Below are 25526 nucleotides of genomic sequence, written 5' to 3'. Positions count from 1 at the left end.
TCACAGCACACGGGGCGTCTGAATCCTCCAGGCGTGATCTTACTTTAGGGACCGCATTCGCTGAGGTCCAGCGGCCTCATGTATAGAATGGGCAAGACAACGGCCTTCTTGCCTCTGTAGTTCTGAGGGTCAAGGGAGACAATAGATGGAGCTGCTTTGTGGTATAGTAGTCACACCTTCAAACCCCTGGAGGGGGAACAGCTGGCCAGAGGGCCTCCCAGGGTGCCAGCCATCCCTCCTGCCTCAGCTCGGCCACCTGGAGCCTGGCACACTGAGGCAGGTATGACAAGGGAAGGACAACAGAGATGGTGACTGCAGGCCCCACCCTGCTGAGCCAGGGGGCGCACTGCCCGCTTCTTTCCTGTCACGGGTCACTCACCATCCACATCTGTCAGGAACCTCCCCCAATGTACCCGGCCTCCCTTCCTCCACCACCGGCCAGGTTGCTGGAATACTCTACGCATCGCCCACCGCCCCAGCACTGGCTGGCAGTGATCGGTCGCTACTGGTGGGTGGTGTTTGCAGGTCACGCATCAGTTGACCAGACTCGCTGCTTTGGTCTGTTTTCTGGACTAGACTCCGTCACGGAGCTCACATCACCCAGATTCGGGAATGTGTCCTTGCGGACGGTGAGGCATGAGGAGAGCACCCCGGCGCCTGCGACGCTGAGCTTCCATACGCACAGGGTCCCCCCACGCTACCTACCCCTCCCCGCACGTGTGTAACAGGAGGAAGAAAGGTCTCGTGCAAGGCCGTTCGCTGCATCCTGAACGGAGGCAGGGCTCCTGTGTCAGAGCGCCCGTGACCTCCCACCTCCTCTGGGGCCAGGTCCCAGCCTGGGTCTCACAGCCACCTCATCAGTGCCACGCAGCCCCCTCCCCAGAGGAAGACCATCCCCAGCATGGTCTTGCTCGTCTAATGAAACGACTGGACACTGATTTGAGGGAGGAAAGGTTCCTGGGCGCGGCCGGACCCCAGGAGGTGCAGGCTGCGGCCCAAGCCTCCCACAGGTGAGGGGAAGGATGCCAGCCCGGGAGCCGGAACAGCTGGATTCTGATCCGGCATCTCTCACGGCTCAGCCCCTTGGTTGTCTGCCGATGGGTAACTTTGGGCAGGCTCCTGAACACCCCTCCGCCATAGTTTCCTTGTCTGACAAAGGCCCCGGCGGGGGCGCGGGGAGGGGGTAGTGACACGCACCTGGGGATGCTGGTGAGATAGGTCATGACATTCTGGAACTCCTTGTCGGGCACTTCGCTGAAGGCCGGGTAGTCCGGGAAGGTGATGACGGGGCTGCCGTCCTGCCCCCGCCCACCTGGGGAGACAGCAAAGGCAGCACTTAACTGGACATCGGTGCCACATCATCAGGAGAACATGGCTGACCTTTCACAGGCACGGAATATTCCATTTAAGATTGAGAGCATCGCCCGGCCGGCGTGGCTCAGTGGCTCAGCGTACACCTAGAAACCAGGAGGTCAGGATTTGATTCCCAGTCAGGGCAGATGCCCAGGATGCAGGCTCCATCTCCAGTGTGGGGCGAGCAGGAGGCAGCCAATCAATGATTCTCTCTCATTGATGTTTCTATCTCTCTTCCTCTCAAATCAATAAAAATATATTTAAAAAATTGAGAGCATGTTCTTCAATATCATATATATATTCCTTACCCAAGGATATGCTTTTACTAATTTTTAGAGAGAGGGGAAGGGAGGAAGAGAGAAAGAGAAACATCAACATGAGGGAAACAGATCAGTTGCCTCCCCTACATGCCCCAATTGGGAATTGAACCCCACAACCTTTTGGTGTACAGGAAGATGAGATGCTCCAGCACACTGAACCACCCAGTCAGGGTCAACATAATATTTTTTATTATGAAATAAATTCATGCATATTGAAGGAAAATATTTGGAATATACAAAAAAGTGAGCTGAATTAAAACAATCAGCTAATATCTTGCCGCTATGGGCAGCCACCATAGCATGCGGCACATTTAATTCCAAACCTTTTTTGGTGCATTTTTCTACACAATTGAGACTGTGTTGAATATAGAGCTGGCGTCCTGCTTCTTTCCTAACACTGTGAACGACAGTTTTCTGGGCTTTATAAATGATGTGACTGTTATTGTAAATGCTGCACAACATTCCAATCAGGCTGGGTCCTAATGACCCTCCTACTGCCTACTTTACCTGCTGCAGGAAAGTTCTGGATTCCAGGCGACTTCAGCCAGCAGCGCTTGGGGCTGTGTCCCTCTCAGGACCCAGCTGACCCGCGGCCGGCTCTTCCCCTGGCTGCTACCCTCTTCACAGGCATCGCTACAGCCTCGCCCGGGCCCTCGGTTATGCTGCAAGCAGGCTGCATCCAGTGGTCTGTCCCCAGTTCCCACCACGTGGACTAGGACCAACTAGGTCATGGAGAACCAGAACCCAGGGGCGGCCAACCACCCGCCACGCAGACACCGGCCCCCACGCTCTCCGGCAGCCGGCACTCACCAGACAGGTAAGCAAAGCGCTTCTTCAGCTGGTCCTGGATGTCGGCAGCACAGAGCGGGGTGATGTCCTGGTGCATGATTTCATCTGCGGGGAGAGCAGACAGACGGACACACCTGTCACTCGGTGGAAACACTGCCTCACGAGCTACGAGTCTGGGCCAGCCCCCACACGGCCTCGCACATCAGCGGACAACCAAGGGGCTGGCCGTCACGTGCTTGGAAAAAAAAAGTCAGTTTCCAATACGCAGAAACCTTTGTTTCTCAGAGCACAAAAAGCGATGTGCTGAGGGATTCATCAATATTTAAACTGTGGTGTGTGTCAGAGGCACAGAGAAAGGCAGAGAGAGAGGAGGGAGGGCGGGGAGAGGGGGACGGAGAGGGACATGCAGGCAGAAGGGGAGACACCAGGAAAGGGGAAGGGCTGGGAGCTGGAGGGCTGACTCCTACGGCCAGTAGTCAATGAGCAGCACTGCAAACAGACACGCTTTGTTCTGGGAATCTCCACCCATGTTCTGGAAGCGATCCAGGCAACCCCTGGGGCCCTTACCTGTTGCCTATGCAAGGACTTGCTAATCAGAGAGGAAACCTGGCCCCTGTCGTGGGTCCGCAGCCTGCAAACACACACACGCGTGGGGCCTCACCACCCTGACAATGACACTGAGGAGGGTGTTGAGCCAAGTCCCCCAGCCTGGTGCTGAGAGGAAAAACAGCTCAGCAGGCTGCAGGCTGCAAGTTCTAGATCAGGGGTTTGGGAGTGAACTGGCAGCACCGCCAGCCACGCCCTGGTGCCATCAACGGTTTTGCAAGACTCTAGGGGAAAACCTAGGCCCTGACTGAAGATGTAAGGTCACTGCCTGGCGTGTGATGCTGGGGTGTGAGTCGCAGGTGGACTCCAGTGTTGGGTGTGCTCCGTGTCCTCTGCGTTTCCCAGCCAATGCCAGGCCAGCTAGCATGTGTTTATAGCCAATGTCTCACGTCACAGACCCCAGCTGTACAGTCAAGCCTGCAGTCTTGAGCATTAACACATCATTTTGTCTAAAGAGACTCGGGACTCACGGCGATGCCTTGCCAATGGCCTAAGAGGTCAATCCTTCTGCACCCAGTTTGAGACCCGGGCCACGAACAGCCTGGAAAGATGGCTCATGGAGATCTTTTACCCTGAAAATTCCAGGGGAGGAAGCAAAATGCTATCTGCACAGATCAGCCTTAAATCCTGTTCTTCTGGTCTTGCAAACAAGCAAGTGGAAACAGGCGACACGCGAAAGCAGAGGCGGGCCCCGAAGATCCTGGCTGTGTCATTTGTGGAACTGCCAACCGCCACCACGGGCTGCCCCTCGACTGCCCGGGTGGAGGAGGAAGTGACTTGGGCGAGGGCGACTGGGCCTGCCAGGGCCCCATGGAGCGGGCGGTGGCGGGAGGCACTCGGGGTGAGGAAAGGAACAACAGTAAACCCAAAACGTCGGGAACTGCGCTGGGCCTCCCCTGGATGGCTCGGTGGCACCGATGGCATTTCCCAGTGTGCACTTCGATGTCTCAGCAATGGCTTTCTTTTGAGGGAGAAAAACAGGGTTGAAAACAATCGCTCCAAGAGAGCTTGGAGCATCTATCTTTAATTCCAGATGAGGTGACTTAAGACTGTCTACGCCTCACTTGGCACGAGTTAGGTGCGGCTCATGCGGCAGCCCAGAAGTCTAGGTTTTGCATTGCTGTTTTCTTCTCTCAACAGGAAGGAATAACCACACGAAACGTGTGCTCCTTTTCCTCCCATCCCGCCTCTGCAGCCCTGGGAGGAGCATGCCACTGGGAACTCAGGGTCTCCCTGAAGCCTGGAGACGTCCCGGGGGCCGCGGGAAATAGTGCAGACACTGAGCCGGCCAGTCCTTTACCAACTGGGAACCCAGCATCAGGGACAAGCATCAGAGTGACCTTGCCCTGGATCCTGAAATCTCCCGCCGGCACTCAGCTTCCAGACGTCACCAACTCACGAAGAGAAAAAGCTGTGCGTGTCGAGGCCTCTGATGGTGGACATGTCCACAGTAACTCTTAGCTTGATTCTGAATGGCCGAGGCTGCGCGGTAGCACTTCCTCTCGCCAGCAAACGCTCACCGTCCGAAGCTCCCTACGGACACCCCGGGCTGTCTGTTCTCTGCCCAGCTCACCCTGATGGCCGATGGCTTTCCCCGGCACTGGAGACAGAGCTGGTATCACGGGCCCTCCTGTACTTTCTGTGACAGTGTCAGTCGCAGTGGCTAGAGCACTGTTCCTGTGAATTTGGTTCCAGGGAGGGACATCTAGGGGGCCTACTCACCTACCTTCTTCCTCTTCAGGTGATGCCCACCCTCATATTCTTAGATTTTCTGAAATGAACCAAGGCCCCTCCAGCCTCAGGGCCTTTGCACAAGCTGTCCCCTCTGTGATGCTTTTTTCACCTCTGTTCGCCTGTCTAATCTCACTCAACTGCAGGCCAAGATGTCACTCTTCAGGGAGGTTCCTGGCCTGGACGGGGCCTCACAGCATCCTATCAGCACCCACTATGCCCACAACTCACAGATGCCCTACTTCCAGGGCCCAGCTCATCGGCTCCCATGGAAGGAGCTCAAAGAACAACGTGTTGAACAAATGTAGCAAGAGGAGAAGGAGAGAATGGCTTCCCAGAGCATCATTTGGAATCTAATCCGGCAAAGTCCTTTCTGGCTTGCACATAGGCTGTTTCCAGAATGTCTGATGGGTGGCAGGCCGCGTGGGGTACAGAGACCCAGACTGCTGACTGCTGCGAGGCGTGACCCTGCAACCGGGTGGTGGCACCCAACATTTGTGAACTTTCTGGGGCAGAACTGACTCTACTATTGCACCTCAGATCAAGTGCCCCATTTTTAGGCTTGAAAAATGGGGCTGCTCTGTGGAAACTGCACAGAGGTCTGCGCAAACAAAGGGATGATCTCCAAAGCATCCCCATGTAAATGGTCACTGGCCGCTCCGCAGAAAGCTGAAGATAATGAAAAATGTTTCCCACCTGGGATTAAGGCCCAGGACCTGGAGTTCCTCACATGGTGCCTCTGGGGCAATGGGCTCTGGACAATGTGTCACGGTTCACCCTTCCCGCAGCGTCATTCTCAAGGGCAGGGCAGTTTTGCACTTGGTGCTGACAGTGTTTTTTCAAGGTCCCTGTCCAACGTGTTTAATTTTGTGGAAGAGTTCTGCTGCGGCCACTGGTTCAGACGGACACGGAGGTGCTTGAAGGTGACAAAACTGAGTCCTCTCCCCCGCGTGCCTCCTTCACTGTGTGTGCTTGGCTGCTCCAATGTCAGACGCCTGGGACGGGAAGTGGGGTCACCCCGCCCGCCAGTTCAATGGAAGGGTCAGGCAGGGCCCAGCTCCTTTACAGAACATCTCTGTGAGAGCACAGTGCCTTACAGATAGCTCCCCGCTTCCAGCATTCCTGTCTCGGCCCAGACGTAAGTGGAGACTCCCAGCCAATTAGCCCTTCACAGAGTCACTTTTGAGGAGGAGGGTTAAGAAGGGCCTTGAGTCGGAGGGGTACAGGGTGGGAGAAGACGGTGCTTCTTTTCCGACCCCCGACAGGGTGGTGAGGACAGGGGGGCTGGGGCTGGGAGCCCGTCTGGGAAGGCTGCCCTGTCTGGGGCATGGCGGGGGGCGAACAGCCCGCTTAGCCCTTCAGTGGGAATGTCCCTGACTCACGAGGTCTTACCTGGCCTGGGACCCAGCTCAGCTCTAGATGAGGACAAAGAGGGAGACACCTCAGCTGCTGAACTGTATTCCCACAAAACTGTTACCTGAATCCTGCCTGGGTTGGGCAGCAACCTTAGAGTCCCGGGGTGGCATGATACTTTCACCCTTGGATCCCTTCGTCCGAACACAACTAGACTGCGGCGGCAAACGTCCTTCCTCTTGCAAATTGACTCAGGGATTTGCTTCACTGTAGGACAATTCTGTAACGGAGGTGGGCAGCACCTCACCCATTCCCGGCCACTCCAAGGGGGCACGAGCCTCTGCTCCGCTCACCAGTGGCCTCCGGAGGTGGAGAGGGAGCACGCAGTGACGGGCCGGAGCAGATGCAGAACTCGCAGGGCCCTGAACAGGTGGCACATGTCCCAGGTTCAGTGAGCCCCAGTGCTGACAGGAGCCCTGAATTCCAGTTCAAAGGCTGGTCCCTGCTGTTTCCTGCTGACCTTGGACCTTGCTCACAGGGGACACAGGAACCCAAGAAAGGCTCCTGCAAAGGGGCCAGCAGCTGGTGAGAGGCCCTGGGCCACCAAGTCTCTTATGTGCTAATTCTCTTATTTGTATCTGGCTTTTGCTTATTTTTAATCAAAATAAAATAGTGATCTCTTTTCAAAGTCCAGGGTGGAGAGTCAAGTGCGGCTATTCCCCCAACTCCCATGGGTGGGATTCCTTTCACCAAGCCCACGCCAGGAATCTCCAAGCCGAGAGCAAAGTGCGGACAGAACAAGGGAGGCCGCTGGCTCCAACCACGCCCCATTTGGAGCCCTGGTCCAGGGTGGGATGGATGCCTCCTCCGCCAGCTGTTGAGTCCTTGTGGTCTGGACAGGAGCGGCGTCTCCAATTCTATTTATAATCTATGTGGAGGGTTCTGTGATCTAGCCACTCGAGATGTTTGAGGTCTATACTATTTGGGCAGCTGAACGCTCATTCACAGCACATCCTGAGCTATTATTGAATTAGGCATACATATTTCACATCATGTGCAAAGCATCGTTAACTCACTCAGTGCACCAAACGTTCTCCCTGGTTTCCTAATCTCAGAGAGCAAGTCCTTACAAAATCCTATGTAATAAAACCCTAATATGCAAATCGACCAAATGGCGGAACAACCAGTTGATATGACACGCACTGACCACCAGGGGGCAGATGTTCAATGCAGGAGCTGCCTCCTGGTGGTCAGTGTGCTCCGACGGTGGGGAGCACTGCTCAGCCAGAAGCCGGGCTCACGGCTGGTGAATGCAGCAGCGGTGGTGGGAGCCTCTCCTGCCTCCACTGCAGGAGGGCGGTAAGGAACGAGGGGTCCCAGACGGCGAGAGCCCTGGACTGTGAGAGGGATGTCTGCCTACTGGCTTAGGCCTGATCTCCAGGGGTCCCGGACTGCAAGAGGGCACAGGCCGGGCTGAGGGACCCCCCACCCCCACCCCAGTGCACAAATTTCATGCACCAGGCCTCTAGTTTAAAATAAAAGACCCCATAAGAAAAGGTGCTTTCCTGAAATTGTCATCAAGAAAAAGCACCTCCCACCAACAAGCCGTGTTGGTTCATATGCATCCAGGTGGAGGATATCAGGAAGCCAGACTCACTCAAGCTGGAGCCATCCCCCTCTCCTGTGAGGGGCCTGGGGGTCCGAACACCATGCAGAAGTGGCTGGACAGGACCCCAGTGTGCACTACTTGTGCAGAGAAAGCTGTACACCCTGGAGGCCCTGTGAAACTCCTCACAGTGTAGTCTCCAGAACTGCCTCTTCCCAGGCTGCGTGCCCACGCGCCCAACATGTCTGTAGCTCACGCCTGCGCAGGAATCACCTGGCAGCCTCATTAAGCACACACGCAGAACTGACAGTATGTCGCTCTTGAATGTATTGTGTTTTCTATCCATCCCACCCCATGCTGGCTCCAGCAAGCCCAGCATCCTCCCTCACACAGGCAGGCTCTGGGCAGCCTGCCTAAGCACACGAAGCTGCCACGCAGGCCATGGCCAGTGAGCTGCCTGACCTATGTCCGTGTGTAGGCAGTGCCCACAATCAGCCGGGCTACCCTAACCTGCATGGAGCGTTTTCCCAGGGGCCCCAGCTCCCACTCCTGGGGCTTCCGGGGTCAAACTCCCAGAAGATGGTTTGTCTGCATGTTCCGGGGAGCCCTCTTCCACGTCAGGAGAGAAGGGCTCCGTAGTCAAACACACGTGGGAAGCACCGCAGACAAACCTTCCTTTGTGGAAGCTCCAAGAAACTTAACTGGTCGCAGATTTGGGGGGAGTGGAGAACAACTCCTAACCACTGCAGAATTAATGTGGAAAAAAAGTGCTTGGGGAAGTGCTACTCCAGGTAGCTTATTACCAGTAAAACAAAGAAAAAGTCTTCAATGAAATTCAAACACAAGCACTCACTGAGCCAACAGCACAGATGAAAATAAAAACAAAAACAAACCCCCCACCCCCACCAAGGTCTTAAATCAATAAGGAAGCAAGTATGTCTTGGGCTGCACTATGACCAGCTGGCATAATGGGGAGTACAGGAGAAATGTAAGAGCTTCTTACACTTACAGGCTGTCTGGAGCAACTAAATTACATTTTAATTGGTTCACACAGAAAATCTTCAATCGTAACAGAAATAGCAGTCGAGTACAACGATGAGTAAAATACCTTTTACGTATTAATGCATTTAATTGCCACAACAAACCAAGAAATGGGAGAGTATTATACCATTTTTTTGGATGAGCAAACTAAGGCACAGAGAGGTTGAGAGACTTGCCTGAAACCACACAGCAGTGATGGGAGCCGGGTCGGGGGAGGTGGTTCTAGATGCAGCAGCTTAACGAAGGGAGGGGCAAGGGTGTCAGCCAGTCTGAGGCAGCATCACGGTGGGTGTCTCTTAGGAAATGGGGTTTCGGAAATAGAGATGCTAAGAGGGGGCGTTTCTAATGTGGGGCGGGGGGAGGCTTGGTGTGACAGACAGCCATGGAGAAAGCTCAAAGTAACAGAAATGAGCTGAGAGTCTGGTGCCTCCCTCACGTGACTAGAGTGGGTCGTAAGGTCCTCACTGTGATATTTGATTTCCTGAGTCCCTTACCCTTGCATCAATGGTTAAAGAAATATTTAGCAACTAGCAGAGGCATTTCAAATAATCTCATCATAATTTTGTATCAATTCTTTTTTAGAGTCCAAGTAGATTTCTTTTTAAAAAAATCATTAAAAATTTTTTCAATTATAGTTGACCTACATTATTGTATTAGTTTCAGGTGTACACCCCAGTGATTAGACATTACATAACTTACTAGGTGATCATCTGGATAGGTCTGACACCATAGATAGTTACTATAATACTAGAGGCCCAGTGCACGAATTCATGCACCAGTGGGGTCCCTCGGCCTGGCCTGCGGGATTGGGCCGAAACCAGCTCTTCGACATCCCCTGAGGGGTTCTGGATTGCAAGAGGGCACAGGCCAGGCCGAGGGACCCCACCGGTGCACGACTGGGGTTGGGGAGGGTCGAAAGAGGCTGGCCAGCCGGGGAGGGACCACGGGAGGGCTCCAGGGCATGTCTGCCCTTCTCGCTCAGTCCTGATCAGCTAGACCCCAGCAGCAAGATAACCTACCAGTTGGAGTATCTGCCCCCTGGTGGTCAGTGCACGCCATAGTGAGATGTTGAGCAGCCTTAGCATATCATTAGCACATTACGCTTTGATTGGTTGAACGGACAACCGGACAACCAGACACTTAGCATATTCGGCTTCTATTATATAGGATTACTGACTATGTTCCCTATGCTGTACTTTACATCCCCATGACTATTCTGTAACAACCACTCTGTTCTTCTTAATCCCTTCACCTTTTTCACCCATCCCCCCAAACCCCTCCCATCTGGCAACTGGCAACATGTTCTCTGTGTCCACGGGTCTGCTTCTGTTCTACTTATTCGTTTGTTTTGTTTTTTAAATTCAGTTGTTGGTAGATATGTATTTATTGCCATTCAAGATTTTAAGCCGGCTCTCCCTGCTGCGGGCAGAGAGGAGAATGCTGTCAGTGATGGGGACTGCCTCTGCCACTGCTGCTGCAGCTCAGGCCGGGGCCCCCAGAGCGTTAACTGTAAGTGTCTTTAAACCTGAACACTGACTGCACATTGTCCCCAAGGGTCACAGAGGCAAGCTGTCTACAGAACGGCTATCGCCTCTGTGCAATCTTCTGAGTTGCTTCAGTGAGGGACTGGAGCCCAGAGGCTGAATTTTGCTTGGCTGAAATCACCTCTTATACACAGGGATCCTTGGTTTCCCAGGGAGTGGGCCACAGCTCTGAAGGCAGTTGGGGCTGTGTGACCTAGGGCATGTTACTTAACCTCTCTGAGCTGCTCTTCAGCTGTAAAATTGGGGTGATCATGGCATCCAGCTCCCAGGGTGGCTTGTATACTCAGTGAACACCTCCAGCATGGCGTCTGGGTATTAATTGTTACTAACACCTGGGCATGGACAGTCTGCGCTGTGCCCTGGCCAGCATATGTCACCCCTGCAGTTTGACTTTGGTTTGGTTTTTAAGAAAAAGCCATTTCAGCCCTAGCTAGTTTGGCTCAGTGGATAGAGCATTGACCCTTGGCTAAAGGGTCCCAGGTTCAATTCCTGGTTAAGGGCATGTACCTTGGTTGCAGGCTCAATCTCCAGCCCTGGTCAGGGAGTGTGCGAGAGACAACCAATCGATGTGTTTCTCTCATATCAATGGTTCTCTCTCTCTGTCTCTCCCCCTCCCTTCCACTGTCTCTAAAAATCAATGGAAAAATATCCTCAGGTGAGGATTAACAAAAAAATCTATAGATATAAAAGCCTAATATGCAAAGTGTCCCCTCTGGAGTTTGACCGATCGGGAGTTCGATCGCTTACTATGACATGTGCTGACCACCAGGGGGTGGTGCAGGACAAAGGAAGGCCCCGGCCAGCAGTTGGCAGCTGGTAGGTACCCTGCCCGTGCATGAATTTCATGCACTGGGCCTCTAGTCCTATATAATAAAAGGGTAATAATGCAAATCGACCGAACAGTGAAACGACTGGTCGCTATGATGTATACTGACCACCAGGGGGCAGATGCTCAATGCAGGACCTGCCCCCAGCCTGCAGGCCCCAATCGCTCGATGGTGAATGGAGAACTGAGGGTAGGTGGTGATGGGGGGTAGGGCGGGCTGTGGGCAGCCGGGGAAGATGGCCCTGATTACAGGCCAGGCCTAGGGACCATACCTGTGCACGAATTTTGTGCGCCAGGCTGTTAATAAATAAATAAAAGCCTTAAAAAAATAATTTAAAAAGAACGGAAAACAAAAAGCCATTTCAGTCAATGTCTCCTTCAGGGCTCCACAAGGAGATGCCACGTCATAATACTACTAAGAGTTTTGCCCTTCCCCTCGTCCCTACCAGAGTGTGGGTCTTTCTAGCAATCTCATACCATGGTACCAACCAGCTACAGGAAAGCAGTCACCAACCCCATCTTGTCAGAGATCAGGGACATGTGCAAAATTCAAAACAATGCCACCGCTTTCACACTTTTTATTTTGTTCTGGATCAGCGGTTCTCAACCTGTGGGTCGCGAACAATGAAAATACATCCTGCATGTCAGATATTTACATTACGAGTCATAACAGTAGCAAAATTACAGTTTTGAAGTAGCAACGAAAATAATTTTATGGTTGGGGGTCACCACAATATGAGGAACTGTATTAAAGGGCCGCGGCGTTAGGAAGGTTGAGAACCACTGTTAGAGTTATTTTTTCATTTAACATGTTATTTGTGCTACCATATTGGATTTATCATTGTTATTTTTATTTAATTTGATGTTTTAAAATGTGTTTCAATTTCTAATACGGTATATGACCTAACACAAAGCTTTCTACAATCCTGAGCAGAGCATTCACAGTGGAAAGGGGCCGAGGCCCAAATGCCCAAGAACCACATCTGGAGGCAGCATGGGGCTGGGTGGGCTCCTCACAGGAGGACCCGCCTAAGGAGGCAGGTCCTTCCAGAGTTTGGAGACCTCAGCTGTCCCTCTCCTCTTTCAGCTCCAGGTTTCTCTCTCATGCAGGGTGAAAGCACGCTGGCTCTGGGTTCTGCTGCCTCTGCTCACAGCTCCCTTGGGGACTCAGCTCTCGCCACACCACCACAGGGCTGGGATGCCCACGGAGGGGTCATCCAACATGGGGACTTCGGGACCTGAACATGTTTAAGGCAGTGGGCACCAGGCTGCACCTTCTGGGCCATGGGTGCCGGCAGGGTGCTGTGCACAGCTAGCTGCACAGGCGCTCACTGCTCCGGGGTCTCTGAGCAGACACGTGGGCTAGATCCAGCCCGGCGCCCTGCAGGGAGCATTCCCACACAGGACAGACCCACAGGGTCTTGCATCCCTGGGTTCGAGGAGGAGAGGCCAGTCCCGGGCAGATGTGCAAGCCTCTCTCTGTCTCTGTCTCTCCCTCCTCCCCTGGGCACTCTAGCTCTCGGACCTCAGCCTCTGAGTGTCGGTTTGATGGCCACTGAGTGGGCTCACATTAACCGGGCACCTGCCCTGCTGGTCAGGGACACATCAGTTGCCACATCCCAGAATAGCTGGCTATCCGATGGGCAGAGGTCCAGAGACCTGTCTGGTGGGAGGGGCAGGAAGAGACCCAAATACAACAGGGTTTCATGCGGCCATGTTCTCAGCGTGGCCGGGTCATGAAGGACTGGGGGCTGACTGGGGATTGGGGCCGAGCCGATGAGGGGTCCCCGCTCCCTCCCACCTGTTCTGGGCAGTGGATGAGGGTGTCCTGAGGCCACTCTCCCAGTAGGTGCTCCGTCTCCTGTGTTCAGTGTGGTTTCAGCTCTGCCTCTCTGCTCAGGAACATGCTAAGGGGGCTGTTCGAGAGCAAAGCTCTGCATTCGGAGCGGAGGGAGCTGGCACCTGCAAAGAATCTGATTCAGAGACACAGCTGTCACACGCTGGGACGGAACTGAGGTTGGATACAGGACGAGCGTGGCCATGTTCTCGTGACCCTTTGCTCCTGTCTCTCCTCAGCAGCTTCGTTCCTGCGTCCTGGTTGGCAAGGCCCCTCCCTCAGCCCCTGGACCAGCCATGGAGGAGCGCCTCCATGCAGCTGCCGGAAGCACTCCCCGGAGCTCACTCCACAGGCTAAGGACCCCGAAGGGTGAGTTTTCAGCAAGGAGGAAGGGTGAGGTCAGGCACCCTAAACAGCAGCTCAGGCCATGGAGCTGGGAGCACAGGACTCGACCCTTGCCAGCTGGGCAACCGAGGCTTCTCATGGAGGTGCTGGAAGTAATCTGCTGGGCGTCCAGGCGGGTGGGTGTCCCCAGCAGTCAGGGCCGGGCAGGCTGGGGAGGAAGGTCGGATACGGCAGGGTGAGCGAGGCTTCTCGTGGTGCAGGAGCTGCCGTGTCCAGCAGGAAAGATGGCGAGAGAGCTGTGCGGCCTGTTGTTTCCTCTAAACCACCCATTTATTAAACTCTTCCCTGCGTGGCCTTCGTGAATGTGGCCTTCAGCTGGGCCAGTCCTTCCTGAGTTCACAGTTTCTGTTTTGTTTTAAAGGCCCACAAAGGCGATCGGAGAAATGGGCGCAGACAAGGACCCACGCGGCGATGTGAAATACAGGTCTGTCTTGCACTTGGCAGCGGCACCGTGCAGATGGCCGCAGAGCAGCTGCAGCATGTGGACGCCAGGCCAGCCCTGCGGCAAGTGCATCTATGATCGTGGTCCTGCCACGCCCTGGCCACAGCCTCTCCGAGCTGCGCCGGCCGGCTCAGGGCTGCAGCATCTCATCCCAGGGGCTCCTGAGCCACAGAGGGGAGGGGCCTGAGCTGCGGTGCAGAGGGGAGAAAGCACCCATGGCAGCCGGCCCTCCAAGATGCCACTTCACTTGCTCAGTTCTTCACTCCTCAGTTCTTCGATGCCGTGCCCCCCTGGGTTCACAGAGTGGGGGCCCTGGGCTGTGTGCTCAATGGCCAGGCCCACCCCCGGGCTCAGGGCAGGCACTGTGGCTGGGCTGAGGGAGTTCACTCAGACCAAGGGACCTTGGGCCCTGCAGAGAACTGAGAAGGAAACTTCTAGCCATAGATGAGGGCTTTCTTTGCACCCACTCCTGATGTGGTGTCCCTGATGGGCTGCTCCACACCCCCGTCCTTTCGGAAACCTGCGGTGGCCGGCCCACTTGGTTTCCAGCCACCCCTCACTGCTCTGAGACCTCGTTGCAGCCCTTGCTTGTCCCAGCCACAGGCCTCTCCCATTCCCAGGTAGACGATGGGTGAGCCAAGAAGGAAGGCAGCAGGGCACTTCATGGGAACGTCTCAGTCTGAAATTCCCAGGCCAAGAGCCTCATTTCTGTTTAACCCGGCAGGTGACCACCTCGCTCCCACGGCTCTGGGGAACAGTGTGCACCTGCGTGGGTTTGGCAACCAAAGGGATGGGCCCGAGAACGTTTAAAGGTTTGTTCTCCGAGCGGCTGGGGAGCAGGGCAGGAGGGTGTCCTCATCCGCAGGTGGGAGCTGCTCCCCACAAACGCCACAGGCGTGGCCAAACGGAAGCGAGCTGGGAGACCGGGGAGCCTGAATGGCCACCCTGTGCCGACGTGAGAAGCAGGTGCCAGGGAGCCTTGGAAGAAAGGGTTAAAAGGCGGCTCCTGATCACGCTACAGGAAAACACATCTTCAGACTTTTTTAAAAAATATTTCTTTTTTATTGATTTCAGAGAGGAAGAGGGAGGGAGAGATAGAAACATCAATGATGAGAGAGAATCATTGATCGGCTGCCTCCTGCACGCCCCCTACTGGGGATGTGCCCACAACCTAGGTATGTGCCCTTGGCCGGAATCGAACCTGGGACCCTTCAGTTCACAGGCCTACGCTGTCTAGTCACTGAGCCAAACAGGTTAGGGCCTCAGACTCTTTTTGGTAGCAGTGGATCAGAAATCGGACAGCGGCATGACGAACACCAGACCTACTTTCGTGTGCAAATATCGGGGGAGATGGAGTTGATCATAAAACTAAGTGCATTGTTTGCTTTTAGAGGCATCTCACCAATCGTGTCCCAAAGCGTCACATCAAAGTCCCAGCTAAATCGAGCTCTGAGGCTGCACACCTGGCAGCGAGGTAGGGGCTGGTCCCTGCCCGCACCGCCTGGCGGTCATGCCTGTGACTCTATAGCAGACGCAGGGCCTCACCGGGCTCCCCCTGAGAGGCCTCTCTGCAGAAGCGGCCCGTGACGAGACCTGCAGAACCAGGTGAGGGTGGGGCGTGCTAGGGCGTGGAGGGCCCGGGCATGGAGGCTTCATGGCACATCGGGGTTTGAACTTATTCTATGCTACTATTTGTGGTCCATTTTCAGTGTCCAGACAGGCTGGGATGGGTGAGGGTGACTCGTGGAGATCTGCCAGGTGTCTGCCAAGCCAGCAGGAAGCCAGCGGACAGGAGCCCAGGTCATGTGGAGGGAGAACCCTCATGAATGCCGGAGGGCGCACACCCAGCTGGTGCTGACGGAAGGCCCTCTGCAAGCTCGTGCATTGATTGGAGGGTCTCTCCTAGGAGGCTCAGCAAGAGATGCCTGTGGACCTTTCACTACTGATAACATTTCTCTTCATGAACTTGCTGCCCAGTCCCAGGACTGGGCTTGATATTTCACGGAAATCAGCTCACGTGGCCCTGACAAGCCCACAGTTGTGACATCATCACACATTTCTGGCTGAGGTTCCATTCTGCAGGGGCAGAGGGCTGGCTCAGCCCACCCCATTGCAGACCCAGCATTCTCCACACCCCTCCTACCTGCCCCTCCTGTCCACCCCCACCCCCCAAGGGAACCTGGCGAGCTCCTGAAAACAGAGCTGGGAAGTGACCTGTGGGAGAGGTTGCTGGTGCATGAACCAGCCTTGGAATGCCACACAGTGGGACGCCTCCTCCTCGCCCAGGCCCCAGGTGGCATTTCTCACACTGTTCATTTAACGGGCTAACCACTCACAGGTGATCTAAGGCAGTGGTCGGCAAACTGCGGCTCGTGAGCCACATGCGGCTCTTTGGCCCCTTGAGTGTGGCTCTTCCACAAAATACCGACTTCTGTGCATGGGCCACGAAGTTTCAGTTGCACTGTACATGCGCGCCTGCACATGGTATTTTGTGGAAGAGCCACACTCAAGGGGCCAAAGAGCCACATATGGTTTGTGAGCCGCAGTTTGCCGACCACTGACATAAGGAAATAAGTCTTGATTCCAAATCCTCCTCCTCGCCTGAGTGAATCTGGCTAATCAGTGAAGCTGCGGCTTAAATACGCTCGCCCTCGGACTCAAGTCCCTGAAGAAAAGAGCCGTGCTATGGGCAGTATGGCTCCTCCTCTGAGCACCTCCCCTCGGCACCCAGTGCCGACTGGGCTGTTTGTTTGTGTTTAATCCGCACCGCACCGGGCAGAGCCTTCCTGCACACCTCGGTGCCTGCAGTGCAGCCAGCAGGGGTCAGGACAGGGTCAGGGTAAGAAAGCCACCAAGCGATTCCAGGCTCCCAGAGATGACAGGGAACAGGGCTGCCCACTGTGGCCGGTCCCAGGGCTCCTTGAGGCTCACGCTGGCCTGACGTCTTCACAAAGAGGGAGCCCTAAGCAGCCACCCTGAAGACCAACGGCCACGGAGAGGTGGGAGGACAGGAGGGAGGAGCAAGCAGGGAAGAACACCAGCACCATCCTAAGTGCGGCAACCACCAGCTCACCCTTCACAGTGAATCCAATGTCTCGTTTCCTCTCCCAAAGCTCCGACTTCTCGGTTTCCATGGGAGCAAATGATGTCTGCCCTGCGCAGTGTATGTGACATGACGCCACCCTCACTCTGGCTCTGGGCTGAGCTTCCGGCCATGCTGGGCTCCCAACAGCATGTTGTACCAGCCACCTGCTGGGCCCTTCAGGAGCCTGGCCCAAGTCCCTAAGCACCTGGGCCCCCCAGAGTCCCACAGTTTTATGTTCTGAGCTGTCAGCGTCTTTGCTTCCTTGGAAGTAGCAGCTATGGTTTATGGACCTCACACACATGCTACACATGCACACACTACATATAAACACTGCACATACAACCTACACAGACACATCACACAGAAAAAAACACCATACACCCCCCCCCCACAGCACTTACCACCTACACAGACACATCACACACATAGACAAAAACACCATGCACCCCCCCCACAGGAGCCCACTGCTGGATAGAAATAAAGGAGGTTTTTCTGATGGCTTTTTTTCTTTTCTTACTCATTCTAAAACAATCACGTGTCAACATAAAAAAAAACACCCACAATAACTCTAAGATCAGGGAAATCAATGCAAACAATTTCTATAGACGTCATTCCTTCCTGGCTCCAAGGGGCAGGAGGCACGCTGGGGCAGGTGCTCACGTGTCCTTCCATCCAGAGCTGCTCTCAGAAAGCTGCTCACAGAACACAGCACACAGGGGAAGACCGAGGTTCCTGTCACCAACACCCCACCACGCTCCTTCCGGACACTCCAGAAGGTCTCCAAAATTCTCCCTTGAAGTATACGTGTGCATACTTAGTCCCGCTTTCTAAGTACCAAGAATTCTATAAATCTAAAAAAACAAACAAGAGGTTGCATAAACCTTCCTCAAAACATCCCCATCCGACAAAAGCAATGACACACGGTGTGGGGACCATGGGAGGGCACGCTCATCTCATCCTAAGCCTCACCCAGGTGGCCCCCATGACGGGGTGGCACAGAGCACAGCGGGGGCATAGGGATGTCATGGACACTGTCCTGCTGGGAGCCTTGGAGCCCCTACCCCGCTCAGGCACACACAGGGGACAGGGAGAGACTTGCAGCATTTGAGTGGCAGAGAGAGAGAGAGAGAGAGAGAGAGAGAGAGAGAGAGAGAGAGAGAGAAAGAGTGAGAAAGAGAAAGATGAGACAGAGAGGAGAGGGTTGGAGGAGAGGTGTAATGGAGAGTGAGCTGGCGGCTTAGGGTTTGGTGGTGGCAGGTCATGCACATCTGTCAATCTCATTAATTTCATGAGTGACAAGACAGGAGACACCTGAGCCTGGAAAGAGATGGTGGTTCAAACTTGCCATCCTACTCAGCTCGGGTTCTCAATGGCCTCGGACACAGTGAATAAGTCTGCGGTCTCCCCCACGTTAGCTTTCATCTAAAATCATGTGTGTGCTCTGGGCCCAGGTCCTGACCAGCCAGGTGCCAAACTTCCCATCTGGCTCCCTCCCCATCCAGCCCAAACAGAAGTGACTGAAGAGGCACGTGACCTTGTTTGTAAATAGCAGGCGCTCATGAAAAGCAGTAGCCAGTTACACAACCCTCCGCAGAGCGAACACCCCTGGCAGTACCATTGAAAGGAAGATTTACTGTCACATGCACCAACACGTCTGTTTCTTCATAAATCTAGCAAATGTTTGTGTGTGTGTTTTTTGTAAGAAAACAGCAAATGATTTCTAGAGTTGGGGAGAAAGCCCTCCAACCCTTAATTACACCAAGCTCCCTCAGGACACTTATTCGAAAGCACGTTTATCTTAAAAAAAATAAAGGACGTGTTAGAAGAACCACTAAGAATTTATAATGCAAAGTTGTAAGACTTAAAACTAGTATTTAGCTAGGAAAACAAATGAACATCTAAAATGATGACCTATAGCCACAAGGGAGGACTCCCCACAATCAAGTTACCTGTGGTTATGGGATGGCAAGGCATCTGGTTTGTGAAATTTCTAAAATTCCAGACAATAGCTATAATGAGAAAGCATTCTTTTCAGGGATCCTTCCAGCACTGTCGCTGTGATACTGACTTCAAATACGAAAACAACCACTTTTCATTAAACGCACCAACTGTCTATGCCTTGGGTTTAAGAAGCAGTGACTGAGCTTTCCAATGCGGCCACCTATGTGAGCGTGATGCTCTGAATCTTATCTGTTGGGGAGGTCCATGCACTCAGTCATTATTTACACACCCAGTCTCTTCATCGTAAAACCGGACGCTTCAGATCTTTACTGTTGCCACTGATGGCTGAGGTTGAACCAATTCATTACAATTTACAAAATACTTATTTTAGGAACTATTCATCGATCCTTGGCAGAAGCATCTGCGATGACAAATCGCTTCAAAACGAGCACTGTTCCATCCTTAGAAACACAACCAGGGAACCCACCCCATCCCCTCTCCAGGGTCTTTGTTCTCGGTCTGCAGGGGGCCTGTGTCTGGAGGGAAGTGCCTACCCTCTAACAGAGCTGGGAGCAGGGATGGCAAATGAAGCCCACACAGGCCACCCCAGGACGGGCCCCTCACTGTCCACAGGCCTGACCAGTCCAGTCCCGATTCCTGCCACCTGGAGAGCCCTTGATCGGAGTGCACTGTGCACGGGAGCCCGGGACCGCTCTGTCCCGGCGTCACTGCCAGGGACCAGTCCTCGCACCCACAGGCTCTGGGCTCCCTTCCTGGGCCCCACCAGCACATCCGTAGGAAAGCTGGAACAAAGGAGCCCACCACAGTCCATTCCAGCTCCCAGGGTGAGTGTGGCGATGTGCACCTTTACTCCAAGGGCGGAGAAACCCGGGCAGGGAGGGGGGCCAGGTGGCCACAGCCCCAAACCAGCTGGCGATGCCAGACGTCCCCACCCCTTGGAGCAGGACTGCCCTTTCTACCCCAGCCTGGATCTCTCTTACGAGGGAGGCCGGGCAGAGCCTGGCTCCTCTCTGTAGCTGGCCTATGTGGGTGACGGGCTAAGCCATCCCCAGAAGGTCCCCCGCCCCTCTCTCCCTGCACACCCTCCATTCACAGCCAGGGCCAAAGCGCAGGCTGGACGCACCTGTGCTGGTCTTCAGGAGCAGCCACAGCCCGGAGATGTCCTGGGACAGCAAGGAGATGAGACTTAAGGTCATGCTGTCGCCCGCCAGCGCGCCGGCGTCAGGAGGCGGCGACCTGCCTCCAGGAACGCCCGTCCTGGGCGCACAAAGAAAGGCTGCGAGGCTCCATCTTTGGGCCGGCCGCCCGCCGCCGGCCGCCGCAGGGACACGGACCGCTGGTGCTCTGCAGGGCTGCCTGCCCGCCGGCTCCCCCAGGGCCTCGGGTTGGCTGTCCCCGAAGCAGGAGCCCTCGGCGGTGGCCACTAATTCTGCCTGCGGACAGTTAACTGTTGAGACTCCAGCGGCACGGAGGCTCCCGCAGCAGCAGCAGCTGCGGCCCTTTGTGTCGCCCGTCCGGACCCTCCCTGCAGGAGCCCCGCGCTCAGCCGCTGTCAGTCCTCTAAGACCTGTGGGGCTGCCACCCAGGGGCCGGGTCTGGACCTTCTGGCCCCGGGACACCTCCCCAGGATGGAGACAGGCTGCAGAGCCGCACACTCAGGCGGCTGCGTGATGCTGCTCTTCGGTGTCTGTCCATCCGAGCTCCTTTGAAAGCTGTGTGCATGCCGCATAGTTCCGTGCGCCAGAGGGTCCTCAGCGGCTGAGTGCAGAGCGCCCCCCAGGGGCTGAGAACGCGGAAGATGGAATAAAGGGGATGCTCCATAGACGGGGATCCCTGGGGAGCTCGTTAAAGTGCAGGCTTCCATGGGGGAGGGTGGCACTGAGATTCTAACGAGCTCCCCGGTGACGGTGACGGGAGGTAGCTAGTCTGCAGACAAGCTTGTAAGCAGGATGAACCCCCGGGGGGAAGGGGACTGGGCACTTGAATCCAGTGCTGGAGCCCACACACCTGGAGAGGACAGTCCTGTAAGCTCACGCCTCAGGGCCAGCACTGAGCAGGTGGCCACAGCCTTTGCAGCCTTTGTTCCTACACCTGCCATTGGCATATAATGTTGCTGACACACTGCCCCCTGCCTGGGCACTGGCAGAGAACCCAAGTGGAGGCCACCAAGTCCTGCAGGCTCATGCTGTTGGGGGCATCTGTCACTGCAGCAAGCAGCTGACATCGACCCCGATCCACCCCTCCCCTCTTTGTTCCTGTCACATGGTCTGGTTCTGAACCTGGGCTTGCTGGGTAATTCCCATCCTTTTCTTTCTCATGGCTCCTCCTCAACCTGACACTGCAGGCGTGTTCTGTGAGCACAACCCTTACAACGTGTTCCCAGGGACTGGGAACCTCGAGACATTCAAGTAGATCAGGGCACAAGCGCCTAGGGTGGCGGGCAAGGCCCTTTACAGCCCAGCTCCTCCTGTGGCCAGACTTCACTCACATTACCTGCCCCCCCGAGTCCCCCGGCTCACAGCATCGCCCTGCCACGCTGAGCACAACCTGCTCCTGAAGCCTGCTTGGGGGCGGCTGAGGCCTGACCTCCTGCAGAGGCCACGACGGCCCACGTCCAGCTCTACCCTCCTGCCCGGAGCCCCTGGCGAGCCCCTTGCCCCACTGCACTGGGCAGAACTCCTGGTGCCAAAAGACACCTGGGCTTTTAGCACCGTGGCAGATGCACTTCGAGTGGGTAATGGACAGCCAGGGAAGAGGACTCTCCTGAGAAAGATGCTGTCAGACCTGAGGCTCTATTCACGAGAAGTGACGTTTTTAAACAGGAGGATGGAGGTGCCGCATAGCAGAGGAGGGGCTACGATGACATCCACCTAACCACACACCCAACTTATTCCCCACACTCCCCACTCTGTCCCAGCATAGTCTCGGCCTCATGTCTCCCGGCCCACGTGGGGCAGATGCCCGAGTGACACTAGGCAGCAGGATGTGTTATCAGGAAGGCAATGGCGGCCACACTGCTCACTGCTGTTTAGACCAGAGGTGCCTGCACCCATGGAGGGGAGGCCAGCTGATCTTGGGCCACCACGCTGCTCCTCTGGGAGGAAAGCTCCGCTGCACCCTTAGTCTGGGAGGGGCTGCCGATGTCCGACCTGGTGCTCTGGATGAGCTGCTCTGGTGGACAATCCCAAGAGTGCATCGGGCTGGGCCAGCGAGGGGAGCCGCATGCCTGGGAAAGCCCAGGCTCGAGGCTCGGCCCCACCGCCCGTCTGTCCTTTCTCTCACCCATTCACCCATTCTAGAACAGCTCCCTCGGGGAGCTCCTGGCTGCGGTTGACCCTCCCAACGCAAGGGCTTCCTGAGCTGGAAAGAAATGATAGATGCTGTACTTTACTATAAATGTGGCTTGTTTATTTATTTGAGAAAATTCAGCATTACTGGTCAAAACCTGCAATATGTAGCACACACTACGGGCAGCATCATACTTTAAACACATGACGCGTACAGGACTGCCTTCCCAGTCGGCCCAGCCCAGAAACCTGCAGCCTGAAGTGTGCGGGCTCCTCCGGGCCTGGCTGCAGCCCCAATTCCTGCCCAGCTGAGCTCCAATGTTTACAAAAGCCTGGCATTAATCCTTCCTCGTCCAGAGATGCAAGAAAAGCCAACCAGGGCATCGAACAGTCTCCTCATGGGCAAAGCGGTGTCCCCTCGAACCTGAGAAAACTCTTTGTGTAACTTTACGAGAGGCTCTGGACCCTGAATTATGCAGAGCAGAACCGAAGTGCTGCGTGCGCTCAGGTCATTTTCTGCTCAGTGACTAACTGGGAGGAGCCATCCTGGATTACAGGCAGCGCCCTTATTTGCTGAGGCCTTTCCTCACCACCTGGCCTTGTTTCGTTGTCATGGCTACCAGGTGAGGCAGGTGTCACTGCTCAGCAGTCAGCTCGGCAAAGCCTCGGAAAGAAGGGAGAGCTGGACACAGCGGTCACTGAGTCCTCCCCATGCCCACGGCCCAGCTGGCTACTGTCCTCCTCCCATGTCCTCCTCCCGTGCCCTCCCCATCCTTCTCCTGCTTCCTGCTCCCCATCCTCCTCCTGTGCCCTCCTGATTCCTCCCCAGCACCCTCCTCCCATGTCCACTCCCATGGCCCCTCCCTCAGTGTTCTTACTGAGCTTCTTTGACTCCGAAATCATCGCGGCCCTAGTCCTTCCTACCCCCTGGCTGCTTACCCTTAGCGGTTCTGTCCTCAGTTCTCACGTCCTGCAGGCCCCGTCCACTCAGCTCTCCTGAGCCAAATGAACCGTCCCTGCCCCCAAAGTCAACCCACTGCTATTGGATGCAAAGCAGGCTTCTTGGGGTGCCATGCAGGCCTGCGGGAGCTGACCGGGTGGCTGTCCTCCCGCTGGCCGTGGTCACCCACCCCGACTCCTCACTTCCACAGCGAGCTCCAGCCGTGAAGCACGGCAGTGACCCCAAGCGAGGTGTGCAGGTGCCTCTCCATCCTGGGGCCACATGCCACATGGCATGAGGGACCTGCAGGGAGGCTTGGGGGGGGGGGTGCGGGCAGCGGGTCCCTCAGTGTGTCTTCGCACATGAGCACCTCAGTTCCATGCACCTGATGAAGTGAATCTGCAGACTATATCGTCCAGTTTAAACTAATGCTCAGCAAAGAACCAAGTGGCCTAAGAGAAGACAAGTCGGACTAATACCCAAGCACAGGTGAACCAAGATGACGGGTGGCCCAGTGAGATCTGGGAAGACAGGGCCCCAAACAATGAAAACTCTCCAGGTCAGTGTGTTTAATCGTAAGTGAGACAGCAACCCCATTTTCCACTAGGCTGAGAGCATCTTCCCAAATCGGTAGTCTTAGGTGTGCCATTTATAAAAGCTCCCATGCACAAAGGGCAACTTTCTCAACAAAATAATCTAATTGAATAGTTATGTGGGTTTTGAACCCAGTAACCATACACCCATTAAAAAATAAAAATTTAACACCTCCTACTTAGTTTGTAAGAACAACAGATTAGCATTAAGAAAGAGACATTTCCTTGACATTAAGGAAAAGGGAGACCCATCAACTGAATTTCAACACCATCTGCATAATTGCTGAAGGAAACCAAGGATCAAGATAGAGAACCCAGCCTACTGCCCACGCTCCCATCTCGCAGCGATGGCTATGAAAACAACTTCATTAGAACTGAAAGAGGCTGGTGTGGGATCTGCTTTGATTCATTATGTCAGGTGTGGGAACACTAGGAACCTATTGAGTCATATGACTCTTACTTAAGACATGTTTTTGTAGTAAGAGCAGTAATGTTTTTCCATACTATTAATAAAATTAAAAAGCATTAATATCTAACCTCTCCTCATTGAGACATCTTGGATCTTTGTGTGTATAGCTGACCACGAACAACATGGATTTGAACTGCAAGGGTCCACTTATATGTGTTTTTCCCCCCAGTAATTACATGCAATATTGCAATTATGATTTTCTTAATAACATTTTCTTTTCTCTAGTTTGCTTTATTATAAGGACACAGTGTATACTATATAACATACACAATATGCATTAACTTTTTGTCATGTGTAAGGCTTCTGATCAACAGTAGGCTAATAGTAGTTAAGTTCTGGGGGAGTCAAAAGTTAGATGCGGATTTCTTGACTGCCTGGGAGGTTGGCACTCCCAACCCGGGGTCGTTCAAGGATCAAGTGCATGTCATGGTTAGCAGAGCAGTCCTTGCGTGTCATTTGTAAGTCGTCACACCTGGGCGGGGTGGACACAGGGAGAAGCACAGGCCCGGGTTGAGAGGCCACCACGCGTGCTCCTGCTCTCTCACGCCTGCCTCGCCTCTCCGTGCCCTGGGCCTGGTTAGGGCCAGCCCACCGTTAGGGCACGACAGTGGTTCCCGACCCCGAGGCTGGGCCTGGACCAGCCCGCCTTCCCAAGGGGCCCTCATGCCTTGATTCCTTTCCTTGAAGAGGATTTGGGAACAGAAGCCAGTTCAAACTACCGAAGGCCTTTGTGGCGCTGAGTGTCGTTCCCCCTGCTTTGCACAGACACGGTCCCCGTCTCTCACCACCCTCGCTGGCCCCAGGTCCCACCTCCTGGCTCAGGGGTCTGGCCTGGCCCCTTGGCCCCACGCAGCTCTCTTCGGATTTCTTTGTCTGCCTCCTGAGGTTTTCTGTTGGTTTTATTTTAGGTCCGAAGCCTGGGCTGCCGTCTTCTGTAAAGGCAGGTGGGGTGGCCTGCTCCCACGGCCCCTCACAGGCTGGTCCTCAGCACCTGCTAATGGGCTTGTGACTCACAGAGGGTCTCACACCAAAGGCAGCACGGCTCTTCCTCCTCCTCGCGCCCCAGACAGCCTACACTCTAATGGCCCCAGTTCATAGCAAGCACGGCCAGTTGCCATCTCCTTTCCTCCTGGGGTTGCCTGTGTGTTGTCCCTTCTGCCAGAATGTCCAGACCAAGCAGGGCCGGCTCGCTCTGTGCACACGCACCTGGGAGCCGTGGGCTTCCTGTGACATTGGGGTCACAGACTGTGCATGGAGCCCCGCTGGACCTTAGTCTGTGGAATTCAAGTGGCCAAAGGTGCTGGGCAGGTCTGACCGCCTATTCTGGAGGGGCTGGC

General features: G+C 54.9%; 1 protein-coding gene across 11 annotated transcripts in view; it reads right to left on the bottom strand.

Moving 5' to 3' along the window:
* MCF2L (MCF.2 cell line derived transforming sequence like) overlaps positions 1-25526 on the bottom strand; it is a 176210-nt gene that overhangs the window by 52932 nt on the left and 97752 nt on the right. For 10 of the 11 annotated variants that reach the window (XM_059685149.1, XM_059685146.1, XM_059685147.1 and 7 more), the window contains 2 exons: positions 2484-2567; positions 1198-1312 (listed from right to left, as the gene is read on the bottom strand). In XM_059685149.1, coding sequence (XP_059541132.1) covers positions 1198-1312; positions 2484-2567 — 199 coding nt within the window. Of the gene's footprint in view, positions 1-1197; positions 1313-2483; positions 2568-20023; positions 20623-25526 lie in introns of those variants that run through there. The other variant, XM_059685155.1, reaches the window with a different exon arrangement.

This window comes from Myotis daubentonii, chromosome 2 (genome assembly GCF_963259705.1).
Source record: "Myotis daubentonii chromosome 2, mMyoDau2.1, whole genome shotgun sequence".
In the NCBI taxonomy this organism is placed as follows: Eukaryota; Metazoa; Chordata; class Mammalia; order Chiroptera; family Vespertilionidae; genus Myotis; species Myotis daubentonii.
This window is presented reverse-complemented; position numbering and strand designations above follow the sequence as displayed.